A 17,694-nucleotide genomic window follows, 5' to 3' on the forward strand; every position below is an offset into this window, starting at 1 on the left:
TTATAGTAACCAAGTCATGTGGAAATAATTTATAAAAGGTCAACCAAGTCTCTTCAAATTTAACTGAAATATCAAATGTACAACTCCTAACTTTCTCCAACTTAATTTGACATAATTTGAGAGAACTTTTGAGTCAAAGTAGGTGAATTAGAATCTTTCCATTTAAGTAAGATAGCTCTTCTAGCCAACGATGTAGAAAAGGCCACATCCTGTTGTGTGGAAGCGGGAACGTGTCCCACTTCTGCAGTATAATTGCAAAATGAGCAGTCAATGGGATAGGTTGCAAACTAAGATCCAGTACGGCTGACAAAGTCTTAAAAATATCTATCCAATACCTCTCTAATATGGGGCATGATCAAAATATGTGAGTTAGAGAAGCCACTTCTGATTTACATCTATCAATGTTGGAAAAAATACAGGCCAATTTGTCTTTCGACATATGATCCGGATGTATCACGTTAAAATGAATCAATGAATGATGAGCACATATTGAAAAGGTATTAACTAATCCAAAAATCTTCTCCCGTGATTCCTCTGTAAGATATAACTGAAGTTCCTCATCCCAGGCCCTTTTAATTTTGTCATTAGAAATTGATTTCAATCTGAACTTATTATAAATGTTACCTACTAAACCCTTCTGAGAAGGGTTCAAATGAAAAAAAAAAGTATAAACCAAATCCAGTTGGTACAATGTTGGAAAGTTAGGCAGTAAAGTATTCAGAAAGTTTCTAATTTGGAAGTATCTAAAAAAATGTTACTTAGGTATATTGTATTTATTGGATAATTGTTCAAAAGACAAATCTGAAAAAGAAATTATTCCTTTAACTTTCCAAAAAGAGATGGCTTGATCAATTCTAGATGGTTAAAAAAAAACAATTAAGAGAAATGGTACTTGATAAAATCATTTTTTTCCAACTCAAATCCATAATGTATGGTTAGTATTGGGTTGAAGGTATACCCACTAATTTTGGAAAGTATCAAAGGAAGAGAACCTCCCAATAAAGAGGTTACCCAATAAGGGCGTTCAAATTTTTTGGAAGAGTAGATTCAGAAAATAATATAGTGGATGTTAACTGATAGTCCAATAATAGAGTCGAAGATTAGATAAAGTCATACCACTATATTTCTTTAAAATTTTTTTCAGATGGAATTTACTCAATCTGACATTCTTTTTATTCCAAATATAAGAAGATATTTAGTCAATATTATCAAAAAATGAATGTATCTTTACTTTTGTTATATAAAGTATGCCGCTTGATCTGTTGAGTTTCTCCAATATTGTGTTCTTACTATAGTCCTCACACATTGTATGATGAAAGGTCCATTTGTCAGTGATTCTGTTTGGAAGGCTATGAATTGGAATGGGCAAGACTGATGGAGAGAGTACAGGTTGGGGTTTGGAAGGGAGCACCAGGTCTGGTTTCCTCAGAGAGAGTAGCCAATAAGTAGCCTGAGAATTTGGAGTATCAGAGGATGAAGCATGAAGGCATGGAAGAGAACTAGACTTGTCAGTGGATGCTGGTGGAAATGGGTTGAATGAGTCAGACACATGGACAGGGTGTGGGACAGAGTTCAGACGTGTTCAGTTGATGGTGGAGGGTCAAAAGACTACAAAAATGGCCTTAAGTGTATCAGCAGTCAAGAATGGAAACAAACAGCAAGGAAACTATTTGCAGGACGAGCTACCTGTAAAATGATAGATTTCTTGGATGTTCCAGCAACAGGCCTGGTAAGGTTGGCATATTTTAACCTAGAGCAGAGCAGATGTCTACCCTCTAGTGAAGGCCTTGTCTGCTTCATGGCAAGCAGTCTGCAAGATTTGTGGTTCCCTGATTCAAAAAAGAATCACTTCGTCAAGAAAAAGGCCATTTAATGTTGTCTTAGAAGAGTAAAACATATGGATAAATGTTCACAGCTGAAAGGCTCATTTACAAAGAGTGGATTCAAAGCATCTCACAGCTCCTCAGCAATGCAGTGAAGGCAAAATCGTGCTCGGTGGCATGGTTACCATAGCATTTAGTGCAATGCTGTTACAACACTGGTGACCATGACTTGAATCCCAGTTGTCTGTAAGGAGTCTGTACACTCTCACTGTGTCTGCATGGGGATCCTCCGGTGCTCCAGTCCCCCCCCCCCCCCCCCCCCCGCCACCGTTTAAAACATACAGGGGTGTAGACTAATTGGGTGTTATTGGGCGGAAAGGGCCTGTTACTGTGCTGTAGGTTTAAAGTTGAATTTAAAAAAAATTAAACCTTCTGAGTTAGACATGAGCATTTGCTACCTCCCTCATTAGTTCCATTAATTAATACCTGTCCACTGACTCCTTCCTGAGCTTCACACCAATACTTCAGCTTGGCCTCTTGTTCTCTTCTTCTTCCATTCGCCAACCATGCCCAACTGTGCCTTCATCCAAACAGATCACACTCTCTGACATTTGCCTTTTAAACTCCACCATTCCTTTTCCCTAGTACTACTGGATTTGGTCATTCCTCCTAATTTCTCAGAGAGATACAGCATGAAGAAAGGCCCATTGCCCACCATCAACCAACCTTTTATACTGATCCCAAATCATCCCATTGCAATGAACTCGCTAGATTCTTCCACCCATCTTCACAGTAGGGGCAATTTACAATGGGCATTTCATCTAAACGCCTCACATATCTTTGGGATAAACTAGACCACCTGGAAGAAATCCATATGTTCACAAGAGGATATGCGAACTCCACATAGGGAGCGCCCAAGGTAAGATTTGAATCTTACAATGAGACAGCATCTCTACCAACAGTGCCATTGTGCCATCCTGATAACAATTTAGCTCATGCGTTTGTGAAAAATCTCAGTAGGTTTAATCATGTTAATGTGCAATTTGATAGCTGCTGAGTTTATTGTTGTCAAAGGATGAGGTAAATCACTGGCTGTTTTGAATGAATCAAGTGATTGTAGATGATGACATAGGTACAACCAGTTCTAATCAGAATGCACATTCCCTTCAAGGCTCCTCCCAATCTCCTCTGCTTCATCCTCTATTTCCCTCTTCCTCACAGACTAATCTTAAATGCAAGACCAGTGTTTTAAACACTCTCCTGTGGCCACAAGTTCCACCCTCCACTCCACAATCCAGTGAATTTCATTGAGAGCTCTTTGGGTGTCAAACTTGGAGCATCTATGGTTTATTGGCAAATGGACAAAGGCTGCCAAAACACAGTAACAAACATTCTTTCATACCTTGATGAAGGGCTCAAGCCCGAAATGTCGGCTATGCATTTTTACCTTTGTTGCATAAAGGATGTTGTTTGACCAGCTGAGTTTCTCCAGCATTTTGTGCTTAGATACAAATCTTCTAACTCCCAAAATTACCATGTCTACACTTCCTCACACCCTGTCCCCTGCAAGGGTTCCATCCCCCCTCTCTCAATTTCTCTGTCTCCACTGCATCTGTTCCCAAGATGAGGTCTTCCAGTCCAGATCTTCTGAAATGTCTGCCTTCTTCCACAAACGTGGCTTCCCCTCCACTACCATCAACTCAGCCCTCACCTGCATCTGCTTCATTTCCCACTCATCTGCCCTGGCCCCCTTTGTCCCCAGTTGCAATAAACATAGAATCCCCCTCATCCTCACCTACCACCCCACCAGCCTCTGCATCCAACACATTATCCACCAGAATTTCTGGCACTTACTACAGGATCCCACTACCAAACACATCTTCCCCTCTCATGCCCTCTCTGCCTTTGATAGGGAATGCTGCTTCCTTGATTCCCTTGTGCGCTCATGCTTCCCCACCTATCACATACCCTCTCCCCTGACATTCTCCCCTGTGACTGCAGGATGTGCAACACTTGCGCCACACCTCCTCCTTCACCACGGTCCGGGGACCCAAACTCAGGACTTTCTTTCTCTTTAAAATATTTTTATTGAGTTTAATTTAAAAAATACAGACATACAAAACCAATATATAAGATGGAATAGAAGAAAATACAGAAAATTTGTACATTTCAAATAAAACCTTGTTCATACATAGTACAAATTTTGTGTACCCATCCCAATTAAAAGTTATATCAAAATATTGAAAAAGAAAAAAAAGGAAAAAGAAACCCCCCCATATAACCCAAACAGGCCTTTCTAGTGAAGCCACCCTTCACTTTTATATCCACAGGATTGATTTACCGCATACGGTGCACCCTTTGCGGCCTTCTCTACATCGGAGAGACCGGTTGCAGATTGGGAGGCGGCTTCGCTGAGCACTTCCGCTCCCTCTGCCACAACAGAGACCTCCCAGCAGCCAACCATTTCAATTCTGAGTCACACTTCCATGCTCACATGTCTGTCCATGGCCTTATGTACTATTCCACCTGCAGATTGGAGGAACAACATCTTATTTTCCATCTTTGGCATGCTCCAGCCATATGGCATTAACATCGACCTCTGCTTTCTCTTAACTTGCTCGCCTTTTCTTTCCCCTCCCCCTTTCCAGTTCTCTCCCCTTCCCCCTCCACCCACCTAGCAATCCCTCCTTTCCCTGATAGCTGATGTCCCTTTCCCTTCCTTCTCCACCTACCATCTCCTGCATTTGTTTGCCACCCACCCCCATCCTTATGTTCAGATGCCTGGCGACCTTCTTCCATACCTTGGTGAAGGGCTCAAGCCTGAAACGTTGGTGATGTATTTTTATCTTTGCAACTGAGAGGACACTGTTTGACCAGCTGAGTTTCTCCAGCACTTTGTGTTTCAACACTGACAAACTTTGGAAATGCATGAGAGAGCGCAGATCCAAGAATCTGGAGCAACACGTCGTGGTGAATGCCTGCCAAGCTGCCTGTCTCCCCCCTCTGGTGATCCTTGCTGTTCTAATATTGGCTGTGCATTATCTCTACTGTTAAGAACAGTCCCCTTGGAGATAACTGTATATGCATCTATTGTCTTTCATTATTGTACCATGAGTTTCTGCTAATAAAAGCCATGATTATTGTTTGACCACATCATCTTTGTCTACTTCATCTACTGGCACTTCAACACGTGATCAGCGTTGCGAGCAGCATCGGCGGGAGAAAAAGAAATGCCTTGGACTGACAGAGGCACTGGACGGTAATATCTTCAAGGGCTATCTTGATCGCTCACCATTTATCTGAACTTTCAATCGATCTTCCTGTGCCGCTATGGTGACTGATCAGCAGGAACCTCCCAGCAGTTATATCCTTCCCATTGATCTGGAGCAACTCAAATACAATCTCCCGAAACTTTAGGCTAAATGTTTTCTAAATTACAACAGTAACTGCACTTAAGTACTTTATTGACTGTGAAATGCCTTGAGATGTCTTTATGTACACAACAGTATATAAAGACTATTTCCTTCTTCCTGACTTCTTCTAAATAGGGATCACATGCAATAGCTGCCATATATGAAAAAAGCTTCAGGGGACTAAAATAAAGAAAGAATGCTCAACCAGCTATTCTGGAATCAAGCTCTATTAATTGGAAGCCAGGGCTGTTGACACGCATAGCATGAGTGCAGATTGTATTTGTGTTGTACAGACTTCTAAATTAACGTTGCAGTCAAGTGCCTCATTTTACACAATGTGCGTCACCTGGGACTATTTGTACTGAAAAAAAAACAGTCCACAGTGACACCAAGGGAATAACAAAATGACAGTATTCATTTAGAGAAAAGAAGTGCAATAACAGAAGCCTAGTTCTAAACATGAGAGTGATTGAGATCAATTTCCAGGGGACTAAATCAATGAAAATTCTTACGAGATTGACTCTTTTAAGAGAATGTATTTGATTCAACATTTCTTTTGCATTATTAAAACCTGATCAGAAAAAAAATCATAATTTAGCTGCTTTAAAATACTATAGCTTTCATTTGAGAAAACTCTTCCAACTAGAGTTTGCTGACTCAAGCAGGAGATTGCTGTATTCATTAAAACGGTTGATTTTTAGAGCTCCCTAAAAGATCAGAACATTTCCCAGTGATCATTGCGTCCACAGCTTTGTTTTCTGCTTTGACCTGACTGAGCAGATCTCAGCTGAACTGGTTTCAGAGGTAGACCTTGATATGTTCGAATGAGAGGTCCTTCCTTCTCACTGCTACTGAACCTAAACACGGCCAATTGATAAGTGAATAATCTCCACCGACCAAAGAAGGTCGAAGGATGATTTAAAACAGGTGCACAAGATCATGATGGCTTTGGACAGATCAATAGAGAAAAGTTGTTTCCACTGACTGAGACTTCCAGGGAAAACAGATCTAAAGATCTGGCAATAAGATCTGTAGGGCCTGAGAGGAATAGCATGGCACATCGGTAGAAACAGGGGAAAATCATGTGAACACTTGAAAAAAAATTGCAGGAGTGTGGGCAGAAAGTGGGTGAATGAATGAACTAGCGGAATTGTCTGAAAATGAGCCAGTCCAATAGGCTGAATGGCCTCCTGATGCACTGTAACCATTTTATAACTAAAGGTTGATGAAAACTGCCTTTGAAACCAACAAATTTTTATGCCTGCTGGAGAGTAAAGTCCTTTTTACAAAACAGTTCCCCCCCCCCCACCCCCCTCCAACTCCATGGCTATTTGTTGAAATGTGAGGATTGGGTTAGACAAGGATGACAACTTAGTTTCATTTTATCATCCTGAAACAGGAAGTCTTGAGTGAACAGGGAAGAAATGGAAAGAACTGCATTGGAGTTGGACGCTGGGACTGACAATCAGTGTAAGAGTAAATATTGAAAGCTTGCAAACAATCAGCATATATACATAGTAAAAACACAAAATGCTGGAGAAACTCAGCAGGTCAAACAGTGTCCTTTATGTAACAAAGATAAAAATACATAACTGACATTTTGTTGGTTTAATACGTTGGTTATCTATCTTTATCTTTGCTATATGTTTGATATATAACCATATAACCATATAACCACTTACAGCACAGAACAGGCCAGTTCGGCCCTACTAGTCCATGCCGTAGCAAATCCCCACCCTCCTAGTCCCACTGACCAGCACCCGGTCCATACCCCTCTAGTCCCCTCCTATCCATGTTGAATTTCTCTGACATTGTGTTTTTACTTCAATCACAGTGTTTTATACCATGTATACATGGTGAACAGGGTCATTTATTTCTTTTAAATTCCTTTAATTTCTTCTTTTGCTGTTTAATTGTATTTGAATTTTACTTTGCCTGTTAATCCTTTATACAATGTCAATACTTTAACAGGCTCCAATAGGCATCAAGCTTAATTCTAAATTCAGTCGGCAGCACTGCTTTAACAAGATTTCCTCATGACAACATTGTGGAGGAATGTTTTCCTCATGTCATAAAAGAAGCCATTCAGCCTATCAAGCCTATGCCAGCAATACCTACAATGTCATTGCCCCACTTATTTCTCTGCAACCCTCACTCTCTCACATATAACCATATAACCGTTTACAGCATGGAAACAGGCCATGTCGGCCCTTCAAGTCCGTACCAGTTCACTTGAACAACTCCACTAGCTCCTCCGCAAACTCCTGAGGAAGTAGTGAAGGATGACGATAGCTCCCCCTGCACTTCTCTTACCAGGAGTAACTTAGAGCACCCAATTCACCCACCAGCTTGTCTTTGCCGCGTTGGAAGAATCCAGAATCTTCAGCCAAAATCCAAACGAATATGCAAACTCCACATAGTTAACAGTGGAGATCAGATCTGGTAATTTAAATAGTTACTGTTGTAATAGAGGTATCTTCAGTATCTAATTGGCTGCAGTAAGAAAAAATCGTGATGCATCTGTACATTGTATTTATGACAATAAACATATATTGACATGGAGATTAATATCTCTGGAGATGAGAGGCAGTAGCATTAACTGCTGCACCACTGTGCCACCAATTCTGCAGCTGGTTTGGTTGAATATCTATGTTCTTACCTCCCTCATTGTCCTTGCTATCTGAGCACATTGTCTCCATGGCAACATCGCAGCCTGCTCCTCGCCAACCCATCTGGCAAACACAATGCCAGCCATTTTGGTCAAGGGTACATCTTCCATTACTATTGCAAAGGCCAGGACAACCCTCTGTGAAAAGAATGGAGATTATTAATTCTAAGTCCAATGGTCCATTGCTTTATTGTATATAAACACTAATGAAAGACCACTAACTACAAGCCGTTTCAAGCACAGGTACCATAATTTCACATGGATAACATACCGGTACATCCTTCTATAAAGAGAAACTATATTTTTTACTTCTTGAAATGCTCCAAAAAAATATAAAGTCAATGATTGGGTTGTAGTTTCCAAAAATGTGAAATATGCATCTATTATTGACTGAAGGAGCTTTGTAGAATCAACTCTTGGGGTAAAATCCATGTTATAAGGTAGTTTTAAATCATTTTGTTTTACTTTGAATAATTCTACAGTTACCAAGAAAACCAAATATGAAAATATGAAGTACTGTGGTAATGGTGAAGATATAATAGAGAAATTGTTTGGAAAATACTGAAAAGAAGAGTTAATTGTTGTTACAAAGGGCTTTAATTTGTTCCTTTACTGTCAATAATTGTCGCTGAAATTTCTGCCCTGTTAATGTTGTTTTGGGCAAACCATTCTGATCTACCCTGAATTTCTCCTGCTGTGGCCACAATTGTGGCTTCTGCTCTTCTTTCTTGCAAAGTTATAGTGATAGTGGAAAAGCAACAATAAAATCCCAGGCTTGTTTGTCACAGGCTACTTTGTGCTGGTCTATGGAACAGTCTGTTTTACATTTCACAATTGGATTCAAGTACAACCAGGAGAGAGCAAGGGTAGATTGCAAAGCTCTCTTTGAAGGGCAAGTGAATGGTGTTTAATTTACTTCATGGTGGACTATCTTACAGCAAGGAGATGATCTGCATTCACCGCAACACACCAGATAGGCAAGCTATTGGGATCAGTCAAAGCCTGAGACTGTTGATGAGGAAACCTGTTAAGGCAACATTGCTGAGCGACCCTGGAGTACAAGCTCAAGTTTATTGTCATCTGATTGTACATAATCCATATACACCCCAGTGAAACAGTGTATCTCTGGATCACAGTGCATGCAGACAACACAGTACACTCTACAGCACATCGGTTATATATACATTGCAATCCTTTATAAAATAATTTATAGGTTTCTAGAATTGCTCAATAGTCTTACCACCTGCAGGAAGAAGCTGTTTCCCAGTCCTAGTTATTATGCTTCTGTATCTCTTCCTTGAAGATAGTGTCTCAAAGATACTGCGAGTTGGATGGGAAGGGTCCTCGATGATTCTCTGCACCCTTTTTAAGCACCACTCCCTGTAGATATCGTTGATAGAGGGAAGGGAGATCCCAGTGATCTTCTTAGTAGTTTTAATCACCCTCTGTATTGACCTTTGATCTCTCATTTTGTAGTTACCCATGTTACCACTATGATGGAGCCACCCAGAACACCTTCTATTCTGCTCCTGCAGAATGTTGTTAGGCTGCTGGCCGGTAGCCTTGCCCTGCTCAACCTCCTTATGAAGTGTAGGAGATGCTGCCCCTTCCTGATTAATGAGGAGGAGTTGTGGGTCGTCCTTTAAATGGACGCCAAGGAACTTTGTGTTTCCCTCACTCCCTCTGTGACAGACCCATTGGTATATAGTGGGGAGTGGTCCTTTGTCCTCTTGACGTTCACAATCATCTTCTTTGCCTCATCTATGTTGAGACTCGGATTGTTGCTCACACACCAATACAAGAGCCTCTCAACCTCCTCCCTGTAAGCCATTTCCCATGAGGCCAACTACCATTGTGTCATCTGCAAACAATGATTCTGTGGGAGCTTAACCTGGCAAAACAGTCGTGAGTTAGCGCCACAAATTGTGGCAGCTGAGCACGCATCCCTGAGATGTGTCAGAGCTCAGTATGATGAGGCTTGAGTTTTTACTGCCAACCCAAACAGACTGTTTTTTTCAATCAAGAAGTCCAGGATCCTGTTGCAGAGAGCGTCATTGGGTCCTAGCAAAGACAGTTTATGCACAAGCCCCTTTGTATGATCGTGTTGAACGTCGAGCTGCAGTCAAGATACAACAACCTGGTGTAGGAGGTATCATTCCCTAGGTGGAGGGTCAGGACTATTTCATCACCTCTGGATCAGTTTGGTCGATAGGCAAATTGGAATGGTCCATTGTTGCTGGTAGATGTGCTTTGATGCACTCCATTATCAGTTGCTCAAAGCATCTCATGATTGTGGAGGTCAGTGCCACTCGACGGAGGTCATTTACTCCAGCTATCATCGCTCTCTTGGGCACAGGGATGATGTTGGCTACCTAGAAACCTGCGATGACGATGGACTGCTGGAGTGAGATAGAGAAGATATCCATTAGGATCTCAGTCAGCTGGTGTGAACAGTCCCTCAGTAGGATCTGGTCCTGCTGCTCTGTGTGGGTTCACTCTAGATGTCCTAACACCAGTACCATCATCCCATCCAAAAATCTGGGAATTCTGAACAATGAATCCTGCACCTGAAGGGCATCCCTTTGGTCGCACAATGATGCCCACAAGCATAAACTTTCCAGCAGTAGTCACCGGTAAGGCTTTCAATCAGGGCCAGATTAACATAGTAGCAAATATAACACATGCCACTGGCCCCGGACTTTTAAGGGCCCCCGCATTTATGTACTGTGAAGTATGAGAAACATTTTCATTTTCATCTGTGCAGTGGCTATGAGATACCACACTGATAGTCTGCGTTAATAACCCCGATTAAAGATGATAATTAGCTTAAATTTGTCTATGGGTGTGTTGTATCTCATAGCCGCTGCACAATAGTCTAATTAATGGGGATAATAGGCTAAAATTGCTAACCTTAAAGTGGGGGGCGCTGCTGTCCTCACCTCACCCGATTGCCTCACTTCTAGCCCCTGCCGTCTCGTCCGCTCCACCACCCTGGCATCTGATTGGGCCGTTTTTGGGACTGCCTCGGCAGCTCGTGGCGATGGTTCAATCCAGGATCAATGGCTGTCTTCATTATCCATAATCCCTCATGCTGCTGGAAACACTCTGCCAGCGTACTGAGCCAGGGAAACACAGTGTGGTTCCTGCTGTGTGGGGGATGAGCCAGCTATCGCCATAAGTAAGTTTTGTTTTAAAGAAATTTGTAAGTTTTAATGGGGAGGGGAAGGAAGAGGGGGCGCAATTTTAATTTTGGTGTAAGTGCAATGATTAATTATGTTTTAATGGGGATGGGGAGCACAGTTTTGGTGGTTGCCATAGGGAGCGTTGCAGTCACACCTCCCCCTCATTGCGCATGTGCCAGCCAGCACTTTGTGTGCTGTCGTCACACTTCTGCCTTACGAAGCATGCATCAGCTGACACTATTTAGGACCAGGCATGTGCCAGCTGGCACAATTTAGGGCCCCTTTAAAATAAATGCTATAGGCCCCGCAATACCTCAATCCAGCACTAGGTACAATCTCTTCAATAGGTTTGTTAACGTGGTGATAAAGATAATTTCACAAGTTACTAAAGAGTGGGTGATAGAGAGAGAGTATTTTCTCTGCTTGCAAAAGGAGAGATGGCCATCACACAAGATAAGATCTTGATACTAGAGCAAGGCTGTTTAGGTGTGACATCAGGAAGATATTTTAGAACATCTGGAATTCAGAATCAGAATTTATTGTCATGACAAGTCATGAAATTTGGAAGCGTCAGAGCAAACATTAATATTATAATCATCTTACAAAAATCAATAAAAGAAAATAGTGCACCAAAAGTCAAAGAAAGGCAGTGTGTTTGGTTCATTGATCATTCAGGAATCTGATGGCAGCGGGGAAGAAGCTGCAATTGTGCCGCTGAGTTCTTGTTTTTAGGCTCCTATACTTTTTTACTGAAGGAGGCAGAGTGAAGAGGGCATGGTCTGGGTGGCGCGGGTCTTTGAGGAAAGAGGCTGCTTTCTGAAGACACTGCCTCTTGTAGATGTCCTCAATGGAGTGAAGTCTGGTGCCCGTGATGTCGCAAGCCAAGTTAATAACCCTCTGGATTTTTTTCTTGTCCTGAACATTGGCGACTCCATACCAGGCAGTGATGCAAGCAGCCAGAATACTCTACATGGTATGCCTGTAGAAATTTTCGAGAGTCTTCAGTGACCTACCAAATCTTCTTAGGCACCTCACAAATTATCGCTGCTGGAGAGTGCATTCTTCATGATTTCATCGACATGGAGACTCCAGGACAGATCCTTGGAGATGTTGACTCCCAGGAAGTTGAAGTTCTTGACCCTCTCCACTACACAGCCCTGGATGAGGCCAGAGTCGTATTCTCCTGACTTTCAATCTGGTTCCATGTGGTTTAATTCTACATCTGGTGATACCTTCCACTACCATGAAATACATGAAATCCTTATACCTTAGGTCACAAAGGAATTGTATGGAATTTCTACGCATATTCTTTTCCCTCCATTTTTCTCTATGTTTCTCTTTTTGTGTGTAGCCCCTCAGCACAAGATAATGTGGCTTATCAACTATGATTGACACCCCAATTTGCCTGGAAGTTGCATTGGGGAGGGCCAATAACCAAAGGAGCATGTGCATCCCCTGCTCCCACCTGACAAACTGCAGATAGAATCCCTGTTATTGTGGGGTTTGCAAGCTACATCTTATTCATGTGAAATTATGGCAACGGAAATAGGTGGAACGAAGTAGAAGCAGGGCATTTATAACCATAGGTTGTTCATAAAGAAATAAGCCTTTAAGCTTAAAAAAAACCTCACATTCTTTTCAAAGGCGTAAGCAAAGAGCAAGAAACAGGTGAGAGAGCTGAGCACCTAATTAAGACTGCAGATGGACTCAACAGGACAGACAAGTTTTTAACAGGAAGAGCAGCCTGGGATGTTGAATGATTTAAGACACACAGAAATGCATTGAGAACCACAATGAGCATCAACAAAAACTCTGAACAAAAAATAAGTAAATTAACAAACAAAAAATCCCTCAAAAATATTTTTTAAAATCACGCCAAATGATGAGCTTGACGACAGATAGCAGAGAGGGATTGTTTGTAACAATCTCCATGGGGCTTGTGCCTTTACCTTTGTATCCTATCTTGTCTGCTAGTATGTACAAGGAGGAAAATTGTGGAAACATAATTAAAAGTAATGACATAGTCAGAGCCTGCATTTATATAGACAAAAGGAAAGGGACGTTTGCAATTAAAAGGATGTGAGCCAAATGAACCGAATTCCTAGTTCTGCTTTTAACAGTGAAGATTGGCATTACTTTCGGAGCTATCAGCCTGAATAAGGCATGTCCGGCAATGCAGCTCCAGGAACATTTCTGCAAACTAAATAACAAATTTCAGAATCCCTGTTAAAGCACATAAATAGCATTAATGAAAGATGAGGTGTCACGATCATTAAACTGGTATCAAATTCACTCCACACCACTTAACATTTTCACACAGAGCTACAAATAGTGTTTGACATTGTTAAAATTGATTTCTTTTTGCTTGATGAAATTACTCTTGGAAAAAAAATCCTGCATTGTGTGATAGATTTTTTTCCTTGCATCAACAATCAACGCCTAACAGGAATGAGCTGTTCTCAATTACATAGGAGCAGTCCTGCATTGCCACTATGGATGAGTTAGCATCTGTACACAAGCTACAATGTGCAAAAGGGTATAAATGAACCATTCCAGCCAGTTGACTTTCAATTTTTTTTGGATATGAATTGCTGTAAAAATATTGCACACAAAACTCCAAATAAATGTGTCATTAATGCACAAGTTATCATAAAACCTGAATAATGAAAGAATGATGCAAACAAGAGGACGAAAGAATCAGTTACTTATTTACTATAGACATGGAGACAGTGAAACAAAAAAAACATGCAGTACCTTTAACTATTTTATCCAGAAAGTGTGCTTGAGAAAAAAAACATACCGATGTTTAAGAACAGTGTAATATCAAAGGAACAGGGACATCTTTGCAGCGTATGCAAATGATCAGCGTGACTGTACATTAAATTCCTCAAAAAACTCTGATTGTTTCCAAAGTTTAAAAAAACCCCACCGTCATACATTGTGGATGATGTACAAGGTTCTGGACGCATGAAACTATTCAGAGGAAGATTAGAGGTAATGTTCAAAGGAGAAAACAGGAAGGGCAATTTTACATAAAGCATCATGAAAATATGGAATGCAACCCACTCCCTCTCCCAAAAGAAGCCCACGGAGATTTGGGGAGGATTTTGTTTGTGCAAGAGATTTAAGGATTACAGTACCAGGGACGAGTAAGTATGAATATGTTCTGATGGAGTCCACAGGGTCTAATTCACTGATCATACTCCTAGGCCAGTGAGGAGTTGCTAATTTCTCCTTCTCTGGCTAAGGGATACTGAAGACGAGTGCAGCCTCGATTTGGTGCTTTACTGAGTAAAGAGAGCCATTATCTCTCACGTGTTGAGCTTTTGAGAGTGATGCATCTTGGGACACGACTCTAAGGGTGGTACAGCAGTGCTCAGAAGAATCAGATCACAGAGATGAAGTGGATGGAGCCCAATCTAACGCCACACAGTTTTTTTATGAGCTTGTGTTATGGGGATTAGTTAGGTACCAACAAAGCAGGAAGGAGCAATAGAGAAGGCTTGGGAATCACAACAAATAAATGCAATGGCATTGAAAACAGCCTGTGAAAGATTTCTGATGATCTCTATGTGTTAGTGGAAAGATAGCAGGAAAATTCTCTTAAATTGGTATATTGAACAATGATATTGTAGAATACTGAGGAATAGAACTGCCTTGTTTGGTAAGTGTGATACCATTATAAACACACATAAAACTAACATATTTATGTAACAACATTGATGAGACTGCAATAGGAATTCAATGCTTGTGAAGCACTTTGGGATCTGGCAAGATGCAGCAGAAATGTGCACGATGCTGTTGTGAATCACAATCCAATCAATTTATCCCCACCTGTTTGCTGTTATGAAGTAACCAGAGAAGAAATCTTCCTTCAGAAAACAAGGCACTGTACAAACTGGCATTCTTGATTCAAGCCACCAACCTTTCTGATCAATATAAAACATTAACCCAGTTACCAGTCTACAGGTGCCACCTGACCTGCTGAACCCTTTCAGCATTCTCTGCTTCCATTTAAAAGAAGCCTTTATCATTTCTTTGCCTAACATATTATCAATCATTTATCTTCCTGGATAGGACATTAAAGCAGCATCCTTACCTTTGTAAAACTTTTTAGAATTTATTTAAATTTTTAATTTAGACACATAGCACAGTAACAGGCCATTTCGGCCCACGAGTCCATGCCGCCTTGGAGGCTCCGGTTTCCTCCCACCGTATGAAACATACAGGGGGTGTAGATTAATTGGGTGTAAATTAGGCACCACAGACTCATGGCTCAAATGGCCTGTTACCGTGCTGTACGTCTAAATTTTAAAAATTAAATGTAAACAAATTTTAAAATTAGGCACATTACTTTACATTTTTAATTTTAAATTTAATTTTAGGCATACAGTATTGTAACAGGCCCTTCTGGCCCATGAGCCCGTGCCGACCAAATAAACCCAATGAACCTACAAACCATGTTCATTTTGAAGGGTGGGAAGGAACCAGAGTACCCAGAGGAAACACACACGGACACAAGGAGAACGTGCAAACTCCTTACAGCCAGCTCCGGATTCGAACCTGGGTCTCTGGCGCTGCAATAGTGTTGCGTTAACCACTATGCCAAGGGTGCTGTCAATAATGATTTTGTAAGCAGTTTTAGAAAGGGGGCAGTGTCACTTTATACTTCACAATGAATTGAGATCATCTTTTAAAATGGTGCTAATCATAATTTGCAGAATTTGACAATGCATATCCTTACTTGTTGGAAACAAAGCTTGGCACCCTAAGTCTGTCATCCATAAATTCATGAGGGAATTTAGGAGAAAGGGGAGATCACAACATATCAACATTTACAAAGAACCTGGATAAGCTAAAGAGGGAAAATGGGAAGAAGGATAAATACTGGTGTAGAGGGCAACACTGAAACACCATAATTAATGTGGTAAAACCACTGTCTGTATATTTATCTGTAGGGGAACACCCATTGGCTGGCTGTACCCGTAGCTCCACCCACAGACTCCTTAATAAAGGTGATTGTTCCACAGCCCCACCCCCAGCTCAGGATGGTTGACTAGCGAGGACGTACCTCCATTCTATTGTGAATAAAAGCCTGTCAGTTTAGCAAAAACTTCCAGCCTTTTGGAGTTATCGATGGTGCATCAATTAATGCTGCTGTTGTGCTGATCAGGGCCAATCTTGAGTATTATCTGGGGGGTGGAGTTTGCCCATTCTCTCCATGATTGTGTGGGCTTCCCTCAGGTGCCCCAGTTTCCTTTTCCATCTCAAAGATGTGCAGGCCAGTCGATTAAGTGTTTGCTCTAAGTTGGTGAGTGGTGGGAGAATCAGTGGGCAGTTGATAGCCATATACAGAAGAGGTAACAGGGAAAATCAATGGGGGAATAGGATTGAAGGAATTGCTTGGAGAACCAGCATAGTCCAATTGGCTCCAACTGACCTCCTTCTAATGTCGCAAGAAAATATGAGAACTAATATTGATGAGATTACTTAAAGACAATGGGAAGAGGCTTGTGTAATGGGAAAAAAAAACACAGACAAGGACTAATTGTATAAAATGTCCCATTTTTATGCTGCAAATACTACGTGATGAGATGGAGGATGAGATAATTCAGCTCATCACACCTGGGATAAGTACATGGAAGAGCCACACACTAAATGCAATTTACCAACCACTTCCCTGGACCTGAATTAAGTGAAACACGAGTCTGCAGATGCTGTGATTGTGGTAAAAACACATAGAAATACTGGAAGAACTTAGCAGGCTCAGGGCCGAAATGTTGGTTATATATCTTTACCTCTTATGGACGCTGCGAGACCTGCCGACTTCCTCTGTGTGTTTTCACCACAAAGAATTAAACTTTGTAAGTTTGTCCATTTCCCTGCAATGCTTATTAGGAATTCTGTTTCAATGGCTGTTTCCTGAAAAATATTCATGTCTCAGCAAAAAACTATTTGTGTAAAACATTTTTGCATTGAGTTGCTGACCACAGATTTCTCCTCTTAATATGTCACATATGACATCACCATTGTGTTGCACTCTATACCACGTTGAAGTCCAATGTTCATGGGATTTAACAGCAACTAAAGTTATATATATTTCCTGAAGCTTCACAAAGCTCCAAATATGCCCCATTCACATTCATTTACTTCCACCTCTGGGTATAAGTGAAAATTGCTTGCTCCCTCATGGCCTTAACATCTGAAATCTTGCATCCTATTCAATACTGATCGAACTTCTGATATTTCCCTTCTTTCACTGATCGCTGACAATAGCATTTGTAATAATGGCCATCTCCTCCACTCCCTCAGCCCATTTGTTGCCAAAAGCCTTCTCCCTGCACCTGTGTATTTGCTGTACATCTGGAAATGAACTTGGCAGCATCATTGCTCAAAAAATTCAGATGGGCCTCACTTCAACATAATAAAGAAGCCAATGGAACAATATTCAGAGAGACAGTTTGAACAATATTTATCATTGCTCTCTCCTCAACACTTATTAAGTGATTTCTCTAGCATTTATGGAATCTTTACCAATCTCACAACCCATAGAATAAATTTCAGAGATAGGGCTCAACACATTAATGTTGTTAAATATACTGTTGATA

General features: G+C 41.1%; 1 protein-coding gene across 17 annotated transcripts in view; it reads right to left on the reverse strand.

The window, feature by feature from the left end:
* LOC138764513 (teneurin-3) overlaps nt 1–17,694 on the reverse strand; it is a 4,541,667-nt gene that overhangs the window by 97,357 nt on the left and 4,426,616 nt on the right. For all 17 annotated transcript variants that reach the window (XM_069940598.1, XM_069940580.1, XM_069940589.1 and 14 more), the window contains one exon: nt 7,896–8,042. In XM_069940598.1, coding sequence (XP_069796699.1) covers nt 7,896–8,042 — 147 coding nt within the window. The remainder of the gene's footprint in view (nt 1–7,895; nt 8,043–17,694) is intronic.

This window comes from Narcine bancroftii, chromosome 1 (genome assembly GCF_036971445.1).
Source record: "Narcine bancroftii isolate sNarBan1 chromosome 1, sNarBan1.hap1, whole genome shotgun sequence".
NCBI lineage: Eukaryota > Metazoa > Chordata > Chondrichthyes > Torpediniformes > Narcinidae > Narcine > Narcine bancroftii.